Source organism: Trifolium pratense, linkage group LG1 (assembly GCF_020283565.1).
Source record: "Trifolium pratense cultivar HEN17-A07 linkage group LG1, ARS_RC_1.1, whole genome shotgun sequence".
Taxonomy (NCBI): Eukaryota; Viridiplantae; Streptophyta; class Magnoliopsida; order Fabales; family Fabaceae; genus Trifolium; species Trifolium pratense.
In genome coordinates, this window is record NC_060059.1 from 4,811,372 (window position 1) to 4,832,926 (window position 21,555).

Genomic DNA, 21,555 nt, shown 5'->3' on the forward strand with positions numbered 1-21,555 from the left:
ACATATTCATTATCCTAAGATGTTGGGTCATGAGTGGGCAGCCGATGATCATCCACATTTGGCTCAAAACAACTAAACAAATGAGTTTGACATCACATTTTTTTCCTAAAATCTCAAAACATTATATTTATGAGTCTTATTACAGGTGTCCAATCTCAACTTGTCTAAGTAATAAACTTAAATCTCATCATACTTTCCGCAACACGAGGCCGTATACAAAGACAAGGGAGAATTATACTCCAAGGAGTTGGATTTATACCCAACCATAGTCAAAACTTCTTCTGACAACTTGCAAACGTATCAATTAGAAAAGGTATGGTATATATGATTCTCTTATGATTTTCATTTGGAATTAGTGCATGTTTTTGTTAGGCAGTGATGATTTCAACAACTTACTTCAACAAAGCCAATTTTTCCATGCTCTAGTAATCATTTGTAGACCATAAATTCGATCAACGACGATGACATTGGCAAAACCTTTCCATGTTGCAATGGATAATTAAGATTTACGCTTCCGGAATAGGACTTAATTTGAGCTCCAGCACCGATAACATTTCAAGTAAAACCTTCATCTCATGATGGATAAGGTTTACACCATGCTATGATTAAAATTGTCATTGTCATAGAGACTCATCAGTCATCACCACTAAAATCATTAAAATTGTCAACGATCACACGGTTTGCCATTGTTGGATTACAAGCTACTAGTTCTTAACTCTACACAAATTACTTAGTATATGTTATAATTTATCAAAAAAAAATATGGTAATATCTTATAAAATGAAAATTTCATCCGTTGATTAACGATAATATATATCACAAGAACATATACGATTTGATGGTGAATTTTTCTCTTTCAACCGATCTTTTTTCATTGTCAAGTTATCTAATAGCTAGAAATAATTGATGAATAAATTAAGTGTTCAGAATTCGAACCTCAACTCTTACATATATATAATGCGGGTTTGGGTTCCACCATTTTTTATTTTTTTTTGAAAAGGCAAAATTTATTAAGAGTAAGTAATGCACTAGATGTGCAAAACCCACTGCAAAAGGCAAGTCAATTACAAGTGGATCAAATATTATCCAATTGAAGAAATCCTCCCTAAACTCAAAATACTGATATTGTTTTACCAAAAACACCTATGCTAAAAAACCAAAATTACAAGCCAAACAAGCCACTAAATTTGAAGAGAAATAGTCCAACATACATAGGTAAGCAAATAGGCCTGCACAACTGCATGTAGATCTCACTAATCTTCACTTGTGTCTATATCTTTTTAAGCAAGAAATAAATAAGGGATAACAAATGGAGGGAACTCAAACCCATATAATATGACGTCTATCTTTCGATTGATTTTTTCTTCATAGAATCACATGTAAAAACAAAAATCAAACACATGATCAAATCTCTTGAAACAATCTACAGTATCATTTATCATTCTATTGTGTCACTATTTTAAATTTTTACTTGAGTCAACTATTGTTAGTTTTGTTACTCAGAAACATAACATAATTCCAAGTGGCAACCAAATCAAATAAGCAAAGTCAAAGTGAACAAGTCTTCGCCCGTCCCACTCCCACTAACAAAATGCCGTCCATCACATCAACCCTTCAACCAAATCAATCCAACGGTAACAACAAACAATAAACGATTTGTTCCGTGCTGTCCTATGAACCTGTCTTAACTCTGACCAGTTTCCCGCGTCACCTATTAATTATTCTTTTCTTTTCTTCCATTCCTCTTTTTCTTCCCTCCCACTCCTTCAAAACCCAACCCAACACACTTTTTCATAACAACTCTTCCAAATTCCAATCATGTCCTTCATCCTTCTCCTCCTCTTTTCTTTTCTCACCCCCTCTTTCTCCCAACCACCACCCCCCAAAGGCATCCTCATCGACTGCGGCTCTCAATCAAAAACCCAAATCAACAACCGTACATGGCTTCCCGATTCAAATTTCATCTCAACCGGAACACCAAAAACCCTAACCACCTCTGTTCTTCTTCCATCTCTTCAAACTCTTCGTTCTTTTCCATTTCAAGTCAAAAAACATTGTTACAATATTCCAGTATATCGCAACGCAAAATATCTAGTAAGGTCAACTTATTTCTACGGTGGAATTAACGGTCCTGATCATCCTTCGCCGCCGGTGTTTGATCAGATCGTTGATGGAACTTTATGGAGTGTTGTTAATACGACGGTGGATTATTTAAATGGGAATTCGAGTTTTTATGAAGGGGTTTTCTTAGCTAAAGGGAAGTTTATGAGTTTTTGTATCGGGTCAAATACTTATACGGATTCTGACCCGTTTGTTTCTGCTTTGGAGTTTTTGATACTTGGGGAGTCTCTCTATAATACCACTGATTTTAACAACTTTGCATTTGGTTTGATTGCTAGAAACAGCTTTGGTTACTCCGGACCAAGCATTAGGTTAGTTTGACATTGCTATCTTCAACTTCATTCCTTTTTCTTTTCAATTTTTTCATATTAATAATTTTGTATAGTTGGTTATATTCTATAGATTGAACATTATTATCATTTGGTTATATAATATTTATATTGTCTTGTATTGTATGATTGACCTAGCATAGGGCACCAAAAACTTGACAAATTATCTTTATACGGTTAAATTGACCTAGTGTTAGTATTTATGAGTTGACTCGGGTAATTTAGTCTCTGAAATTACCGAATTTTTTTAAAAGATTTTTAAAATTGAAAACTGTTGGTCGCATTCGTTACTCAAACAATTTTGTGGGCTAAATTGGCTGACAAATTAATTTGATGGAAGATTTTAGTTTTGCGACCATTTTAAAATTGTCAATTTTAGGGATAAGATCTTTAGATGTGACTAAGGATTTGTTTGGATTGACTTGTTTGAGCTTATCTAATCATAACCACTTGTAAGAGACTGTTTAGGAGAGCTTACGAAACAACTTATGACATGTTCATAAAACTGTTTTCAGCCTACTTCTATAAGCTGTGCAAGATAGCAACCTTTAGAAGAGTGAGAAAGAGAGAGTATAGTGAATGAGCATGTCATAGGTTACATTGTTACAGCATATGAGATACTATAAGATCTCATATAGAAGTTGTATTGGATTTCAAATGTTTAATCAATGAATTTCATAACAAAAAGTTAGAACTGCAAATGTTTAAGTTGTATTGGATTTACATACCATAATTTCATTTTTAAACAAATTCATTTCCGTCTTTTTCGCCTTTTTTGTCACCTCTAATTTTAGGGTTGTTTTTTGTTATCAGATATCCTGATGATCAGTTTGACCGTATATGGGAGCCATTTGGGCAGAGTAATTCAACTAAAGCAAACACTGACAATGTTTCTATTTCTGGATTTTGGAATCTTCCACCTGCAAAAGTATTCGAAACACATCTAGGATCTGATCAATTAGAATCCTTGGAACTAAGATGGCCTACACCATCACTTCCAAGTTCCAAATACTACATTGCTCTATATTTTGCTGACAACACTGCTGGACCAAGAGTTTTTAACATAAGTGTTAATGGTATACATTATTACCGCGACTTGAATGCGATCCCATCGGGGGTTGTTGTCTTTGCCAGCCAATGGCCTCTTTCTGGTCCTACAACAATAACTTTAACTCCTTCTGCTAGTTCATCATTGGGCCCCTTAATTAATGCCGGAGAAATATTTAATGTGTTGCCTCTTGGAGGAAGAACTTCCACTCGCGATGGTATAGCTTTTGATTTCTTCTTTTGCTTTAACCTTTATGTCATTCCTAAAAAACATGCAAGGTTTTGAAAATGGGAACTTTCTATTTTTATTGACAGTTATTGCGTTGGAAAGGGTAAAAGAGAGTCTTCGAAATCCTCCACTTGATTGGAGTGGTGATCCTTGTGTGCCTCGGCATTACTCATGGACCGGTATCACGTGCTCTGAAGGACCCAGAATCCGTGTAGTGACTTTGTAAGCTCATATTTGAGTAGTTATTATAGCATTATACGGCGTCCTTTCAATTGTATTGTGCTGTGCAAATGAACATCTTACTCATGATTTCTTGTTGTTTTCAGAAATTTGACAAGCATGGAACTTTCAGGATCTTTATCGCCTTTTGTTGCCAATCTGACAGCTCTGACTAACATGTAGGTTCTTTGGTTTAAATGTACTATCAATTCATGAAAATGTAATATCTAAATTTTTTTGACCCGTAAATGTTTTCCTTGTTGCAGCTGGCTTGGGAATAACAGTTTATCCGGACAAATTCCTAGTCTCAGTTCACTAACGATGTTGGAGACACTGTAAGTTTCTGCGTGTGTTTCTAGTCTTATATGATGGTTTATCTTCTTAGCTTATGATGAAGCACGTTGTTGGCTTTAGTTAATCAACAATTTTTTCATTCAATGGAAACACATATTCTAGTTAATAGTAGTTCTTTTTGTAATCAAGTAGCTTCTGTAGTTGTGTTGTATGGAAATTTGCACCATCTAAATGTTTGAAATATGCGATAACTTCGATATAATCATGGAGCTAAGTATTTGAATATTGTTATTGTGTTTTTGCAGGCACTTGGAAGACAATCTGTTCAGTGGAGAGATTCCTTCATCCCTAGGGAACATCAGCAGCTTGAAAGAAGTGTAAGTGTGTGGCTTGAAGCTCTACTTATATATTATGGTTATTATGTGTTGTATCAGAGAAAAACATTGTTGATAGCTAATTAAGTTTCATGGTAATTGATTCGCCATATTTTTTTGTATGCAGATTTTTACAAAACAACAAATTAACGGGTCAAATTCCAGCAAATCTTGTTGGAAAACCAGGATTGGTCGTCAGGTAAATAAGTAAACCTTTTCAGTTTGCCAATGTTACCATCACAAGTTTTGAAAATTTTGGTTTTCTGATTTCTGCATATATTTATCAACAGAACTTCTGGAAATAATTTCTTGACACCTCCAGCACCTTGATATATAAAGACTTTCCTTTTGTCAAGATTCTTTTGTGCTTAGATTATTCTGATTTTGGTGGAAATTCTTCGTTTTCAACTTGTAAACTGAAGATCAAACTTCAATTCAACCTTCTCTCGCGATGTAGCATACAGATTTATTGTTTTGACTTGGAGTGTACTTTCATATTGGTGGAATAGATTCATTCAACTTTGATTAACTGTTCCTTAAAAGTTGGAATCTTCTTTGAATTTGTATATTTACATATCATATTGTATAGGCATTATTTATTATTTTATTAAAAAATTTAATGCCGTTTTTGTGTTTTTCGTTTTCCATAATCGTTTCACGTTCTGGTTCTAGTGTATTTCCTCATATAATATCTTAGAAAACTCAGATTGCGTTTGGACAAGTAATGAAAATGTTTGAAGTGGAGCGATATAAATTTTGGGTTAAAACGTGGTATCTAATCTCTTGATAGTCTTAAAGCATAGACCAGTTTGTTGAGCACCTTCTGGACTCCACAACAAATCCATACCCTCAAATGGAAAGGGAAATATTGCACTGAAAATATCTCAAACAAACATGCCTTTATATATGATGAATTTTCATATTGTAATTAAAGATAAGTCATTTAAAATGATTGACAAAAATATTCCATACAAGTCACATCCCAATTATTAGAATTTAAACTTAAGGCCATACATCTGAACACACCTAGTTTATATGCAGACCCATCCCTAAAACTAACCTTTTTGCTATATAAAGGTTGGTTCAGTTTGTTTATTTATTTTTACTAAATAAAGGTTGGTTCATACTTCATAGTTCCTAGTTGTTAGCTTCTTTTATTCTCTAAATTTTGTTCAATCCTATACTGTCAATTATAGTCAAAGGATTATTATTTGAACTCAAATGCTTTAGATCTTGAAAATGAATTTACTTAGTCCAGGTGTACAGTCGATAAAATATCGACAATTATATTAAGTTTTCTTTAAAAGTCTTACCACTCATTGATGATTGATAGCATCCTGTGATGATATGTCTGTGACTGATAGATGCTTATCATATCATGTGGGACTCACATGCTGAGAAACACTGCATCCATCATGTGAAATTTCTTCTCCTTAACAGAAAAATATTATTGGAATCTAGTGATCTCAAGCCAATGCAAATGCATGCACAATCCAATGATTATACAAGTCAGAATGTACATTCTAATAATTTCTCAGATCCAACCAAATTAACACCTATTTTCTCTTCTTTTTTTTGGTACAAAATTAACACCTATGATCTACTACCAAGCAACATTAACATAGTTTGTTGAAATTAAACAAATAAAACAAATTAACAGAATTAACAAACTTATTTCAAAACTCTGAGAATCAAACTTGAACTGCATAATCTTTGAAATTTTTACCTCTCTAATATTTTACCCTTCTTAAGTGGAAAAAGTGGAGGCAAAGAACTGTTCTTCATTTGTGTACAAATTGGAACATTAATCATTGGTCTAATTCTAATAGTAGCTGATCTTGTTCTCTCCAATCCTTTCTTTATCCTCTTCACATGTTGATTCTCTTTGTTTCTAGAACCTTCTTTAGCAGCTACATCGCCGAGCGAACTTGCATTCGAAGATGAAGATGATGAAGAAGACGAAGGTGATAATGAAGAAGCTCTTTGTTTCTTCAACCTTAATAACTCTTTCCATAGAACAGTGCACTTTGGTGGCCTTGGTGATGGATCATCATCAACAAACCAATTTACTCTACTATTATTATTACTATTATCTTCTTTGTTGGAATTCACTACAACTTCAATCACTTCTTCAACTTCTTCATGTTGTTCTTCTTTGATGTTGATCTTGTTGAGCTTCTCTAGATGTTGCATCTGCCAAAAAGGAAGGATTTTACCATCAAAGAAAAGTTCATCAGCTGATAAAACTGTGTTATTGTTACTCATATTGTTGTTTGACAGAAACTCAAACTGATCTGTGATATTCTTTGTTTTTTCATGTTGTTCTTTCTCTTGATCTCTTTCTGAATAAAGAGGATTTGGACATATAGAGATGAAGTTGTTGTCATCTAGAAACTCTGCAGAGAAAGATATTCTAGGACTTGTTGGTGCATCACTAGATCTAAGGTTACCTTGAACAGGTTCATGTTCATGTTCAAGAGATACCATGTTAGTTTTTTGCTGTTTTCAAGGTACTAAGAGATGAGAGGATATTGAGAAGCTATATATCATATGCATGAGATTTGTGATGATTTTATAAAAGGAGAAGAGATATTTTTTTTTTTTTGTAAAATGTTAGGTAGAATTTTTTATTACTTTCTTTTTATTAAATGTCAGAAGTGAAAATGGATTCAGTGCAGTCAAACTGCACGTATTCAGTGTATACGGATCGTCCGGTTTAATATTTTAAGGTCAGGATTTGGCTAACTTTTTAAATATAAAATTAAATTTTAAATCTGACAGTCCGATCTGACATTGGACGGCTCAGATGTAGTCGGATGCAATGCAATTAGAAAGCACCGACTGCACTCAAACTTGGTCTTTCAGAAGTATGAGATTATAAAAATGAAATGGTCTGGTTAACTTGAAACAAGTGACTTATGGTTCTGTTTAGAATATAGGGACAGCACATGGAAGCCTTGGGAAGTAAAAGACAAAAGCTTTTCATTAGCTATTTTCTTTCCAAGCAAGCCTAAACTCTAAAATACATGTGTCCCTATTAGATGAGTTTTGTTTTTAATGTGAGTTGAAAGTAAATAAATGGAGTAAACTGTAATTTTAGTAATTAAATGTAAGACACTTTCGCAATAGTCTCTTAAATGTATCAAAATTACAAAAGATGCACAAGCGTGTCCTTTTTAATGCATTCATAAACTAAACAACAATGTTTTACAGATTTAGAGATTACGATGACAGTTTACTCAAAATTAAATCATAACCATTAAATTAAATAAATACATTCTAAAGATTAACATATAAAATCAGGTACTTTTCTTAAGTTGTCATGTGTGATTATTTGGTAATTTTCATTCTTGATCATCTATATTAATTATATCTAACCATTTGTGTACCATTTATCATAATTAACTTAGATTTGTATTGCAGCCAAAGTAATCCTGTAACATATTTACTGATATTTGGCTGTCAAATCTTAAATAGTGAAGATTATTTAAAGATGATTTGGTGAAGATATGATATAAATGCATGTAACTATGCTTTTTTTTAACTGAAGTGAATCTAGATCCAATTATCTTTGGATGTAAGGTTAGTACAGTGGCCTGCATAACATAAGCCTAACTAATTATGTGCTCACATGCTCTTAGATTTAGTGTCTGTGATACTATGGTCAATGTCACTTGAAAGTTATAGAATAGTTAAAGCAGCAAGAGATAGGTGGAGTTAGAACAAAGTTCTAAAACTTTAAGTATGAAATATCACAAGGAATTAGTTAGAACAGACATTGAATTCTCTCAACGGCTATAATAGAAATGTATAGTATATATGCATCTTCTATGTCTGTGTTTATATTTGTGTCAGAGTTTCATACTTTCTACGGACCTAAATATAAGTAAAAGTCAAATATATTTGGTCTAAATTTAAGGTAAATATGTTTTAACTTTTGCTTATATTTAAGTCTAGACCGTAATATTTCATCAATCCTAGAAAGATGCATATACATTATGGAGATCAATTTTATGCCTCTCTGTCTTAGATTACTTAGAAAGTATACAATGGTCTATGCATTAAAGAAGTACACATATCACAAAAGACAAGGGGATTACGTTACATTAAACTTGAATTAATTAGGACTCTCTTTATATATTAATTAAAATTAAACTTGCTTAGTCAAAGGAGGACATGAATATTATTGTTAATTAGACTAACCCTGCATGCAGGGATTTAACATGGAAGGAGTCCCAAGCATGTGGCCACATGAGCATAATTTTCTAACCATGTGACAACTGAGGTTAAAGATTGATGAAATATTCATGAAATGACAAAAACACCCTCTTAAATAAGTTGGTCACAGCTGGTTCAATTCATACTGTTACATTTTGTATGTGCATAGTTAATCACTTAATTGTCCTAAAAATAGAAAAAACAAGTTGTGTGTATCATGTTCATCTATTGGAAAAGCTTTTGTGAAGATTTGATCAGGCTTTTAATTAAGTCCTCACAGCCAATAAACATTAGAGTAAATCTTTCAATTATTACACATTAGCTACTTTTGTGTATAAGTACATTATCCTTGAGTATTTTGTGGTCCTGCATTCAACTATTATTGAAGTCGACAATAATGTTATGTGACAGTTGTGTTAAAAACAAAAACAAAAAACTTAAACATGTGGTTTGTCATTAATTTATAGTACCAAGTCATTATGTAAATCTTTAGCAACCACAGATACTTCAATAAATTCAATAAATTTGAAGTAACATTAATCAACTCTTTACTTTTTCCAACAGATGGTGTAAGACATTTGAAGATTTTCCTCGGTTATTTTGTGTCTAACGCAATTCTACAAAGCTTAAAATAGCTTGTTGTAAAATGAAGATAAAGACGACTTGATCTCTGAGTTTGTCTTATTGAGTCACTTGTTGTCAAGACATTGCAAATGCCTATTGCAATAAAACTTCACACCTCAAATGCGATTTTGAAGCATGAGGATAAGTGAGTGTGAGTGACATATGTCATCGGCTCACCACATTAAGAATCACGGTAGATTCCCCATATTTTTATAAAGCGGTTACATCAAATCGTTTTGTATAACAAACTAGTAACTAACTAACTATACTTGTTATTCTGGTTTTAAATATAAACAAAAAATTGTATGTATTTGCTACAAATTTAGGTTAAATACATTTAACTTTTTTTTTTATATATTTAAGACCAGAAGTAACTATATCTATGGTACAAAATTTACTTTTGGGGTTGAAATGGTTCAAAACAGATATTCTTATGTTAGTGGATAGGCTTTATTTGATGTAACATTCAGAAGATTTTATCAAACATATATGAGAATGACATCTCAAGGTGTTTTAAATCTCCACAAGATATTATTTTCAGCAACTGAAATACATACAGCTTGTTCTTTACAGTTCAAAAATTTCACCATTACAGCAATTTCTTTTTCTCATTATTCTTCTTGAGGACTGCATGTTTTCTCAGTAATAGAATTTGCCTATGTTTAGTATCACGGTAGATATGTCAAAATCATAGTGATCCACCATGATTTTTCAAAAGCTACAGTCCTACAGAGCTTATGTTTGGTATTACGGTGAATATACTAGAATCACGGTAATCCACCGCAATTTCACATATGTTACACTCTGTAGCTTTTGACAGATCACCGTGATTCTGACATACCTACCGTGATACTTGTAATAAAATTTGACATGTAACAGTTGAAGTAGGGTCCATAAATGTACTAGGCAACTTAGTCTGTAACAGACAAGAGTAAAGAGTTATGCAACAATAACTTAAATAATACCTTCCAATTCAGCTATTGAGATAGTGAAGCATGTGTTATGATTTAAGAGAAATTAGGGACCACATATTTCTTGTCTTTTATATGCTTTGGAACTAACATTAACGAGTTGGAACTGAAACTAGTTGCATAGTTTACAGAGAAAGAAGCCAAGCCAATGTGGCTGAACTGTAGTACTAGGAAGAAGGGACCATAAACCAATAAGGTAGTAGTAATTTCTATTAAAGAAAAGAGGATTCATGTCATTCATAGCTGTTGTTATTATAAATAAAAGAGAAATGGAAAATAGACAGAGTTATGGTTTGATTTGACTAAGATACAAGTAGTGTGCTTGAAATAAATTGAGCTGGATATGTTTTTCAAGGACTGGTATTAGGTGAGTTTAATAATAATGTTCTTTGCCTAAATTAAATGCCATTTTTTTAGCCTTACTTTTGTAGCACTATGCTTTATTTTGGTTATTGTTATTTTTGTGAATAAGTTCAAAACTTATGTTCCTCTCATGCATTCTTTTGATTGTTTATTAAGAACATTAGGGATGACAATAGGATGATTCTCAACTTGTCGTTTTCGCTTTAAAATATGATGACAGTAATATTTCTTAGAGGATTTCGAAAAAGATGGTGTAATATTGTAATTGTGTATTTTTTACGGCTAGTAACATGGATTTTATTGTTTTTTGCATTTGTCTTGAACGAAATTCTTGTGCTGTTAAACTTGCCTCTTGTGATATTTCCAATTGAGTTTACTTGGTGAGATTTCATTCTTGGTTTCAATTGCGATGAGTTTTACCACAATAGAGATTATAGATTCAATTGACTCTATGATGGTCTTGTCGATGATTATGAGGGGTTTGAAATTAGTTTTTGCTAAGAACTTCAGGCCTTTTGATATTGAAAGTGATTATGAAATTATTGTGACTAGTTTTTTCAAAATGCTTGTTGAAACATCATTGTTTCTTGTTTGTTTTGCTAATCAACAAAATTATTCATAAGTCATGTTCTTGGTGTCATAATTCGGTGTTATTTCATGGTGCTATTATTGCTAATTTAATTATGAGGGTTTGTACCTCTTGACCTTAATCTGGATACGGACAATGAAGGTGCAAAAAATATAATCAGGTAGACAATGACATGTTATAATGGTTTTGAAAGTGAGATAATAACCCCCATAATATGCTATATTGTGATTTATGCGTAACACGGTTCTCTTATTGTTTGCTTCAATACTCATCACTCATAAGGGATGAGATAATAACGTGTGATTTTGTTCTTTTTTCAATAATTAAGACATTATTGAAAAACAGTCTAACCAAAAAAGGATAGACGAGAAAAACTACAAACAAACATTATCAAAACAAGATCCAACCTAAGACACCTACTCCTCAAAGATTATAAAAAATAAAACTCTTTCACAAGAAACACCCAACAAACAATAATAATTTTCTCGAGAGTTTTTTTTTTTTGTTTACAATGGAGTTGAGATCCAATCTGCGACCTCTCGCATATACTATCCAAATCCCTGTTGTGTTATTATTATTATTATTATTATTATAGTTTTCATTATAATAACAATTATATATATTTCAAAAGAAATACTATACATGTGTTGTTTTACATGGTCAAGGCACGTTAATATATTTTCTCATGAGTAGGAACTGCTAATCTGATTCTTTGCCACAATTCTAGGAGACTACAACGTTCCAATTATACTTGACCATGTATATATATATACACATATCAGTGAGCATAAAAAACACAGAATAAATACTGATGCGTGAAACCAACTCTTAAAAACCAGTTTTATTATTTCTTTCCCTCACATATTGTGTCTATGAGTTAAACATCAACCTGTTACAAATTCATTCTTGCCAGTTCTGTTACCTCATTGAGAAGGGTCTGTTAAATCCTGGGGGGTTTGCGCTTAACCGCGGATAAATCCTTGAGGACAGTGCGTTCAGCACGTCTCAGATCAAATATTGTTCTTCTTGTTTTTATTCTTTCTTTGCAGGTTCCTAATAACAACGCAGACTCGCCGCAACAAGGTAAATTTTCTCCAACAATCTCAAGGATTTAATATGGCTGAAGAAACCAGCAACAACAACAACAACAACAATGGCGGCGCTTCAAATCAACAAGTCGTTCTCGTTCCAACCGTCAACTACGCAAAACAGTTTCCCGACGTTACAAAAATTGAAGAATTTGATGGTAAGAACTTCCGTAGGTGGAAGGAACGTGTACACTCCATCCTCGACATGTATGCAGTCACTAATGCCCTTACCGAGTCAAAACCGGCATCAACCGCAACAGAAAAAGTTACTGAACAATGGACACATGCAAACCGGGTATGTCGAAGCACAATATTGAGTACTCTATCTAATGATTTGTTTGATGTCTATTGTTCATATAAAGAAGCAAAGGAGATATGGGATTCAATGGCTACCAAGTATAGTGCTGAAGATGCTGGAAAACAGAAATTTGTCATCGGTAATTATTATCGGTGGGAAATGGTCGAAGAGAAGGACATCAAGGCACAAATTAATGAATATCACAATCTAGTGGAGGATTTGAAAACTGAAAACATCACTCTTCCAGATGCGTTTATTGCTGGGATCCTCATAGAAAAACTTCCGGAATCGTGGAAAGATTACAAGAATCAGCTCAAACACAAACAAAAGCAGTTACCTCTGGCTGACTTGATTACGCACATCATTATTGAGGATACCAACAGGAAAGAGAGCAAGGCTGCAAAGGTGAAAGCATTAGCTTCAAAAGCAAATCTGGTTCAGAACAAATCTCACCGTAAGTCTCAAAAATCAAGGTATGATCAAAAGTCTGAGAGTAAACCTGATCACAATAATCGTAATTATATTTCTGGTGTTTCTAACCCCACCTCCTTTAAGAAAAGAGGAAATTGTTATGTTTGCGGTAAGCCAAACCATCATGCAGCTATGTGTAGATATCGCAAGAGGAATGACAATCCTCCGAAGCCAAGGGCAAACCTGGCTAAAGGAGATGATACCTTTTATACAAAGCTGAGGTAGAAAATCAATTGAGTAGAAAAATTAAAAGAGTTAGATCCGATAGAGGAGGAGAGTACATTTCTTTTAATGATTTTTGTGAGAAAGAAGATATAATTCATGAAGTAACTCCCCCTTATTCTCCTGAATCAAATGGAGTAGCCGAAAGAAAAAATAGGACATTAAAAGAAATGATGAATGCTATGCTAGTTAGTTCCTATGCACCGAACAACCTTTGGGGGGAAGCTTTGTTAACCGCGTGTTTTGTTCAAAATAGAATTCCTCACAAGAAAACTGGAAAAACACCCTGAGTTGTGGAAAGGTTATAAACCGAATCTAAAATATTTGAAAGTGTGGGGGTGCTTAGCTAAAGTGATGTTACCTGATCCTAAAAAGAGAAAAATAGGTTCTAAGACCTCTGATTGTTTATTTATTGGTTATGCTGAACATAGTGCTGCATATAGATTTCTTGTTCTCAAAAGTGATGTGCTTTCTTGTAACATTATTATTGAAACTAAAAATGCAGAATTTTTGGAAAATCTTTTCCCTCTTAAAAATGAAAGTGTTGTTCAGCAACCTTCTTTAGAAATTGCAAGTGAAAATTCATGTAATGATTTAAGAAGAAGTAAAAGACAAAGAAAAGAGACATCCTTCGGAAGTGACTTTTATACATATCTTGTTGATGATGAACCTAAAAATTTTTATGAAGCAATTTCTTCTTCTGATGCAAAATTTTGGAAAGAAGCTATTAAAATCGAAATGGATTCAATTAGTAGAAACCATACTTGGATTTTGTCTGACTTGCCTAAAGGAGCAAAAGTCATTGGTTGCAAATGGATTTTTAAGAAAAAATATTTACCGGATGGTTCTATTGAAAAATATAAAGCTAGATTAGTAGCTAAAGGTTTTACTCAAAAACAAAATATTGATTATTTTGATACTTTTGCTCCGGTAACCAGAATTGCATCAATTCGTGTTTTAATAGCTCTTGCTTCTATTTATAAACTAGTTATTCATCAGATGGATGTTAAAACAGCCTTTTTAAATGGTGATTTAGAAGAAGAAATTTATATGTCACAACCCGAAGGATGTGTAGTTTCTGGCCAAGAAAATAAAGTGTGTAAACTTCTTAAATCATTATATGGTTTAAAACAAGCACCAAAGCAATGGCATGAGAAATTTAATCAAGTTTTGATTAGTGATGGTTTTTTATCTATTGAAGTTGATAAATGTGTATACACTAAATCTGTGAACAAAGAATGTGTCATTATATGCTTCTATGTTGATGACATGCTTATCTTTGGTACTTGTAATGATATTGTGATTAGAACCAAGTCCTTTCTTGCTTCTAAATTTGATATGAACAATTTGGATCCTCAGCTGCAGCACCCTCTGCTGCGGTGCCTGCTGCTGCATCCTAGCCTTTCAATTGATCAAGCAAGCTGCTTCCATATTGGTACACATCTGTCGCGCCACATGCAGTCTTTATTTGTGAGTGTCTATACCTGCCGCTTTGTTTGTTTTTCCAAAGAGTTTTTTCTTGAGTGGTCCACCCTTGTTTTTCTTTTAAGGTGAGTTATACGGAGTATCATAATAGTCTCATCCTTGTGGCTATGTTCGATTTTTCTCACTTAAAAAAAATAAAATTATGAAACTCAAATTTTAATTTGTGTAAATATAAAGAAAAATCTTACTTTTAACAATCTTTCAACCGTGTATTTTAAGCACATTTGAATTAGTGCTTATGGAATAAATTAATAGTTTGCAATGGTGGCTAAAGTGGTATTGTAGTGTCATTCTATATAATTTGTGAAATTTCAAAATGATTTCACACCGCAACAACCGCATTGCTCGCGCAATGACCGCAATAGCAGCAACTGTGATCGTAACCGCAATTTAGAACCTTGCTTTAAATTCACATGCAATATCTTATGCTCATGCTTTTTATAATCTCACACCAACTAAATAAATCGTACTTAAATACCGATTAATTTCAGCATTAATCTAGATGAATTTTACAATCTTAGCATAAATGAAGCAGACAGTGAAGAAGAAAATAGAACAAAACAAAACATTGGCAGAAGTAATACATATAAGTTTTATACTTCCTCTGGTCTTTCAAAGTGTTTCTTATAATAAGGATCGGAGGGAGTATATACAAGCGGTGGAAAGGACTAAGTGACAGTGACAGAAGGATAAAGAAATACTACCTCCGTCCCTAATTATAAGACACTGTTTGACAAAAATACCTTGTTTTGACCGTATTTTTTTAATAATATATAAATGTAAATATTAGCATATAAGATCTTGTTCAATTTGTTTTGATGAGTATTTTCAAAATATTAAATTTTTATAATTTTTATTAATAGACAATTAAATATATTAGTGATCAAAATTGTGTATTAGCTTACGTGTAGTGGTCAAACAAAGTCTTATAATTAAAAACGGAAGTAGTAATATTGAATAGTATAGACACTACATAATACAATTGCATCACAAATAAAGACTGCATAAAATTAGCGCGTAAAATTCTCTTGGAACAAAATGATTGCATATGGCGCGACAGATGTGTACCAATATGGAAGCAGCTTTCTTGATCAATTGAAAGGCTAGGATGCAGCAGCAGGCACTGCAGCAGAGGGTGCTGCAGCTGAGGATCCAAATGCTGATATGAAAGATATGGGAGAGGCAAGTGTACAACATTTTTGCTTTTAGACAACAACTAAAAAATGTAGCCTAAACCATGAAAATTGTTGCCTATAGGTATAGGGAACAGTTTTCGACTGTTTTATAAGCGAGCGTTACCTAATATCTATGGTTACAGTTTTTTCGCTTTTTGGGCACACTCTTTAAAACTGTCGCCTAAGCTATCGGGAAAAGGGGACAGTTTCGGTGCAAACTTTAGGCAACGGTTTTAACGTGTTGCCATATTTAGTTACAGTTTGTACCTGTCGCCTAAGGATTCAGCAAAGGGTACAGTTTCTAGTGATCCCATTATGTATAGGCAACAGTTTCTAATAAAAACAATAATTTTGAAAATATTTTGACCAAATTTAATATTCAAATTATATATTTGAAATAAAAGTGAGGCAAATACATGATCCTTTATTCAAATTTATAGTTTTACATAAATGCATAGTGGATTACATCCATTCTATGGATACTAAAAAGTACTACCTCCTACTATAAAAACCTAAAGACATGATTACTGCTCCCATGACGTCTCAGATACAAGTTAAGACAATATTTACTCAACCATAAATACAACTAAAATTGGACATAATCCCTTTCTTAATTTCAATGATCATAATCAATTCCAACCTTTCTTTGATCATAATCCCTTTTCATCGTAGATAATGTTCATACTCCCCCCGACATGGTTGGCCTTGTACAGCTTCTCCATAGTCCATATGTTGGTGTCTCTGCATTGCAACTTCATCAATAATTACAATGAACTCTCATAACCGCTTCCGCTGAATTGTTTTCATCAAACCTGGCAAACAAGTATATAAAATTATATCACAAAGTGAAAAATACTATTATTATTGCATAATGTAACTGAATCTAAACCATCAAGTTAATACAACATTCACATAAATGAGAAGGAAAACATCAAGCTTGATAGCACTGAAGATACAATAATTCAGTTAAAAGGAAATAGAAGAAACAAATATAAGTAGAAACAGAAGTACCAAAATTTAATTAATGTTATGTGCATATGTAACTCAATGAGTCCGACTACCCAACTAATGGTGACTACACCAGGGTACCTAAACTGATAGTTTCTAATCATGAATTAATTCTGACATAATCTTCATTATATTACATGAAAGCATAAAGGTGTATCACAAAGTATTATCTGAGTTCATTTTAAAACATCACGGTCACCCGAGGTGAGTGTCTCGGAGTGCTGGCCTACCCGCATTGCGATAATAATATACGTCGCTACGGTCATACCTCACATTTATTATTAATTTTTCATTAGTGGATTTCTAATGAATCATCTGACATGGCACATTAAGCCCACGCATAACTGACATGGCACACTAAGTCCACGCATTTCTGATTTACATAACTTGATTAGTATTTTCTGAGTTGTTATCCTAACCATGTTGTCCCGACCTGGGTAACCTACAGGATCACAAATCCACATAACATATATCTAGGTTGTCCATAAATCCTATTTTAAATTCCTTGCAATTATATGAATGCCAAGTGACAAAACATTATTCCACAATTGCTCATTATCAGTGTATATGGTAGGGATCACATAGAATTACAAACAAAAGATGTTCTTCCAACTTTCAGTTAGCATACATCAAAACAAATGAGTCTAGAACCAATTCATTCTAGAAAAATAAAGCTTCCAACAATTCAGGCATATATGAACCGATGTAAAGTGCCCCATGAACCGATACATGTTGAAAACTGGGTTTTTGCAAAACTGGGCTCATGTATCGATTCTGGAACTATATGCATCGATGCATACTGCTGAAACTGGGGTTTTGTGAAGTTCTAGGTACGTGTATCAATACATAGACCTGTATGTATCGATGCATGCTGCGTGAAAGTCAGATTTCTTGCAAAAATTGAGTTTAGAATACAAGTTTTATTACATTCCAATGATCCCTATCATACATTAAACAATTCCACAACCAGAAATAACATTTTAATCACAGAATCAAGCATAAACCATAAATGCATCATATAATTTAGCAAGAAAAGGGGCACCTAATGTTATCATACATATTTCATTGTTTTTGGGCAACTAACTTATCTAATCCTAAGGAACCCACCTGATGTTGATGAACAAGAACTAATGGTGATACTTGAACTTGGCACATTCACTTCAGACTATCCTTCAAGCCTCCAAATCCATGTTCTGATGTTTAGTGTCCTTCAAAATCCATTTTTTTGACAGCTTCAGTAACTCTACTTTAGAAGTGTCCCCTGACTTCATCTCTTAATTATAAATCATGGAATTGGTGTCGAAACGACCGGAATCGAGTTAGCTAACCACAGAATCAAACGGAATCTCAATCAGAGTTACGAGGAGTGAAAAATTACCTTTTTAGTGAGGTTGTGTCTAAGAATACGGGTTTGACGAATCTTCTTCAAATCTTCCTTATTCCTTAATAATCCCTCAAGACCTTCATGGTGGTTTAAGACACATGCAAGGAATTCAGATTTAGGCTTGATAGAAGGAAACAAAATTGAGATAGAGCAGGGGGATTAGAGTGATTCTTACCTTGTTAGAAAGCCTAAAACATAAGGCTCCTAAAATAGTGATTGCATGTGGACTTAGACACCTTCCTCTATGAAAAACAACGGTAAAAACAATAGTGTCAAGTGTAAGATTCAAATAAGCTACTCCACTACACTTAAAAAGAACCCTATTTTGTGGATAACTAATATATGCAATGAAAGCTTTTGTGGATAACTATTTTGTGGATAACTAATATAACTTGTTGTCGAATAAAATGCATACCTAACACTTGAAGGGCAGGCACAACCACTTATGTCTGCTCATAAAAAACAAAACGAAATTAAGAAAGAACCAACAAGGAATTAGCTACTATTATTTTCAAAGGAAAACAAGAAAAACAAAGAGAATTAGGATTTACTTTGGTCATATGGAGTAACAATAGTTGTTCTTGTTAAGATTCAAAAGCTTAACTTTGGCACCTAAAACACACCAAGTCCTAAAATAACAGAAATAGCTTTGGTACCTGAACCACGCCAAAACCTAAAAATGAACTGAAGTGTGGCATCTTGCTCCAATTTTGATTCCTTTTTGTAGGTTTTGTTGCAACCCAATTCATTCTTATGCAGAACATCTACTTTGGTCAAAGCAACACCATTGCTCTTCAACCCACTGCAAATAATCTGTTTGAATCCAATCAGGTGAACTAAAAGCTAGAGAACAATCAATAAACTTAACTATAAAATGAGATTAGGTGGACAGATTTCAGTACAACTCACAAACCCTAGGTGCTATTCTAATTATAAAAAAAGGGGAAATCACGATTCAAGAAAAGGGGGAATTCACCTCTTATCTAAGAAGAAGAGCCCATGATGAGAAGAAGAACGAAAAATAGGAGAAACACGGCGCCGGTGGTTAGCAAAGAGAACTTGAACAGGGAACAACGCTACGACCTTTGGAAAACGAAGAGATAGAGAGATCTGAAATCTGTCGTGCGGGGAGGACGAAGAATGAATCAAAGAGTAAACGGGCCAGCAGAAAGGAGAAGAACCCCATTTTGTTATCTCTCGCTGTTGCGGGAGAAAACGCAGAAGAAGACCTTGTGAAAAAATTGGAATTGGAATACAAAAGGGTTTTCTACTTTACTTTTTTTTTTTTGGTGATAAAGGGTGTTTTTTTTTTGTTTTATTTATCTCAGTCTACCCTTTTTATATTTCAATCTGATTCCTTACTTTCTATTTTTTTTTGTTGCAATACTTAGTTTCTATTTTATATATCTATAAAAATAAAAAATATAGATTAGTAATAAAAAAATATATAATTTTTTTTTTATATTATCATTATTCTCTCGGGAGAGAAACCAACAAATTAATAAAAATTCCTTAAAAAAAAAACAAATTAATAAAATTATGCTGCCACATTTTTTTTTTGTCAAGTTCTGCAGCTAGATTTTATAAAAATAAAAAATTCTAGGGCTGGAAAATTCCTTATTGTTGAATTTTATAAGCAACCATTCCTAAATGTAGCCTTTTGTTACAAATAATGTGACATTTGAAAAATGTTCCCACAGATATTTAAGGGAACAATTATCAACTATTCCCAAAATACTTCGTAGTTACATTTTAAAACCGTCCCCTATTTTGGTTCAGGGAACAGTTTTATAGTGTTACGGAAACATAACTGGCAACAGGCCCAAAGCGTTGCCTATGCTACTTTTAGGTTACAATTTACACATGTTGTATAAAAAAGTGTTGCCAGAGACAGTAAATGTTGTAGTGTGTAATTTTGGGAGTTAAAATCATAAGGAAGGATGGTGGTAGTATAATACTATCTCAAGAACATTATGTTGAGAAACTTCTTAAAGAATTTAATTATTATGACTGTAAGTCAGTGAGTACCCCTTATGATGTTAACTCTCAATTAAAAAAGAATAGAGGTGATCCTGTAAATCAAACTCAATATGCCCAAATTTTAGGGAGCTTACTGCATTTGATGAATTTCTCGCGACCCAATATTGCATATGCAGTAGGTAGATTGAGTAGATATACACATAGTCCTAATCAGGATCACTGGGAGGCACTTGCTAGAGTTTTGAAATATTTGAGAGGTACCATGAATTATGGTATAAAGTATAGTGGATTTCCCGCTGTATTAGAAGGATACAGTGATGCTAACTGGATCTCTGATTCAGATGAGACAAAATCTACTAGTGGTTATGTATTTACACTCGGTGGAGGTGCTATTGCATGGAGATCAGTCAAACAATCTATAATTGCTAGATCAACTATGGAATCAGAGTTTATTGCTCTGGAATTGGCTGGTAGTGAGGCTGAGTGGTTAAGAAACCTATTAGCTAGTATTCCTTTAGGAATAAAACCAACTCCATCGGTGTCAATGCATTGTGATTGTCAATCAGCAATAGCCGTTGCAAAGAACAAATCGTTCAACGGTAAAAATAGACATATTCAATTGAGACATAATGTAGTAAAACAGCTGTTAAAAGATGGAATAATATCGATCGATTATGTGAAGTCAGAAGTGAACTTAGCTGATCCTCTGACAAAGCCCCTTGGGAGGAAAATTATTTGTGACACATCGAGGGGAATGGGACTTAAGCCAATTGAAATCAACAAGTGATAGGAACCCAACCTTTGTGATTGGAGATCCCATGAATAAGGTTCATATGGGTAAGAACAAGTTACTTGTTAGATCTGCTAGCACCAAAAATTTAATTAACTAATTTTTGTTTTGGTCCTTTTCCTATGGTGTGAATGAGAAAGTGCTAGATACTGCATTATTGAGAGGATAAGCTGACATAGCTTTTAATGCTTTTCATAGCCCTTATGGGTAGTGTATGATTTGCAGCATATACTTGATGAAATCACCTATATGAGTGTCAAGTGGGGCCGCTTGTAT

At 33.4% G+C, this 21,555-nt stretch overlaps 2 protein-coding genes and 1 long non-coding RNA gene across 3 annotated transcripts; 1 reads left to right on the forward strand and 2 right to left on the reverse strand.

The window, feature by feature from the left end:
- Positions 1–1,651: 1,651 nt before the first annotated feature.
- LOC123882968 (putative leucine-rich repeat receptor-like serine/threonine-protein kinase At2g14440) lies at positions 1,652–5,832 on the forward strand. Its single transcript, XM_045931643.1, has 8 exons — positions 1,652–2,432; positions 3,264–3,715; positions 3,813–3,948; positions 4,053–4,124; positions 4,212–4,280; positions 4,545–4,616; positions 4,741–4,812; positions 4,904–5,832. Exons 1-8 carry the CDS (start codon positions 1,819–1,821, stop codon positions 4,941–4,943), a joined length of 1,527 nt encoding a protein of 508 aa, XP_045787599.1. The 5' UTR covers positions 1,652–1,818; the 3' UTR covers positions 4,944–5,832.
- Positions 5,833–6,079: 247 nt separating this feature from the next.
- Positions 6,080–7,219, reverse strand: LOC123882979. The gene has a single exon (XM_045931652.1). The coding sequence runs from the start codon at positions 7,098–7,100 to the stop codon at positions 6,336–6,338; it is 765 nt and encodes a 254-aa protein (XP_045787608.1). The 5' UTR covers positions 7,101–7,219; the 3' UTR covers positions 6,080–6,335.
- Positions 7,220–16,521: 9,302 nt separating this feature from the next.
- LOC123882988 lies at positions 16,522–19,810 on the reverse strand. The gene is made up of 7 exons (XR_006800079.1): positions 19,486–19,810; positions 19,061–19,311; positions 18,925–18,958; positions 18,685–18,751; positions 18,504–18,586; positions 18,233–18,398; positions 16,522–16,929 (listed from the first exon to the last, which is right to left on the reverse strand). It is a non-coding gene; the product is annotated as an uncharacterized LOC123882988 (long non-coding RNA).
- Between the last annotated feature and the right edge of the window lie 1,745 nt (positions 19,811–21,555).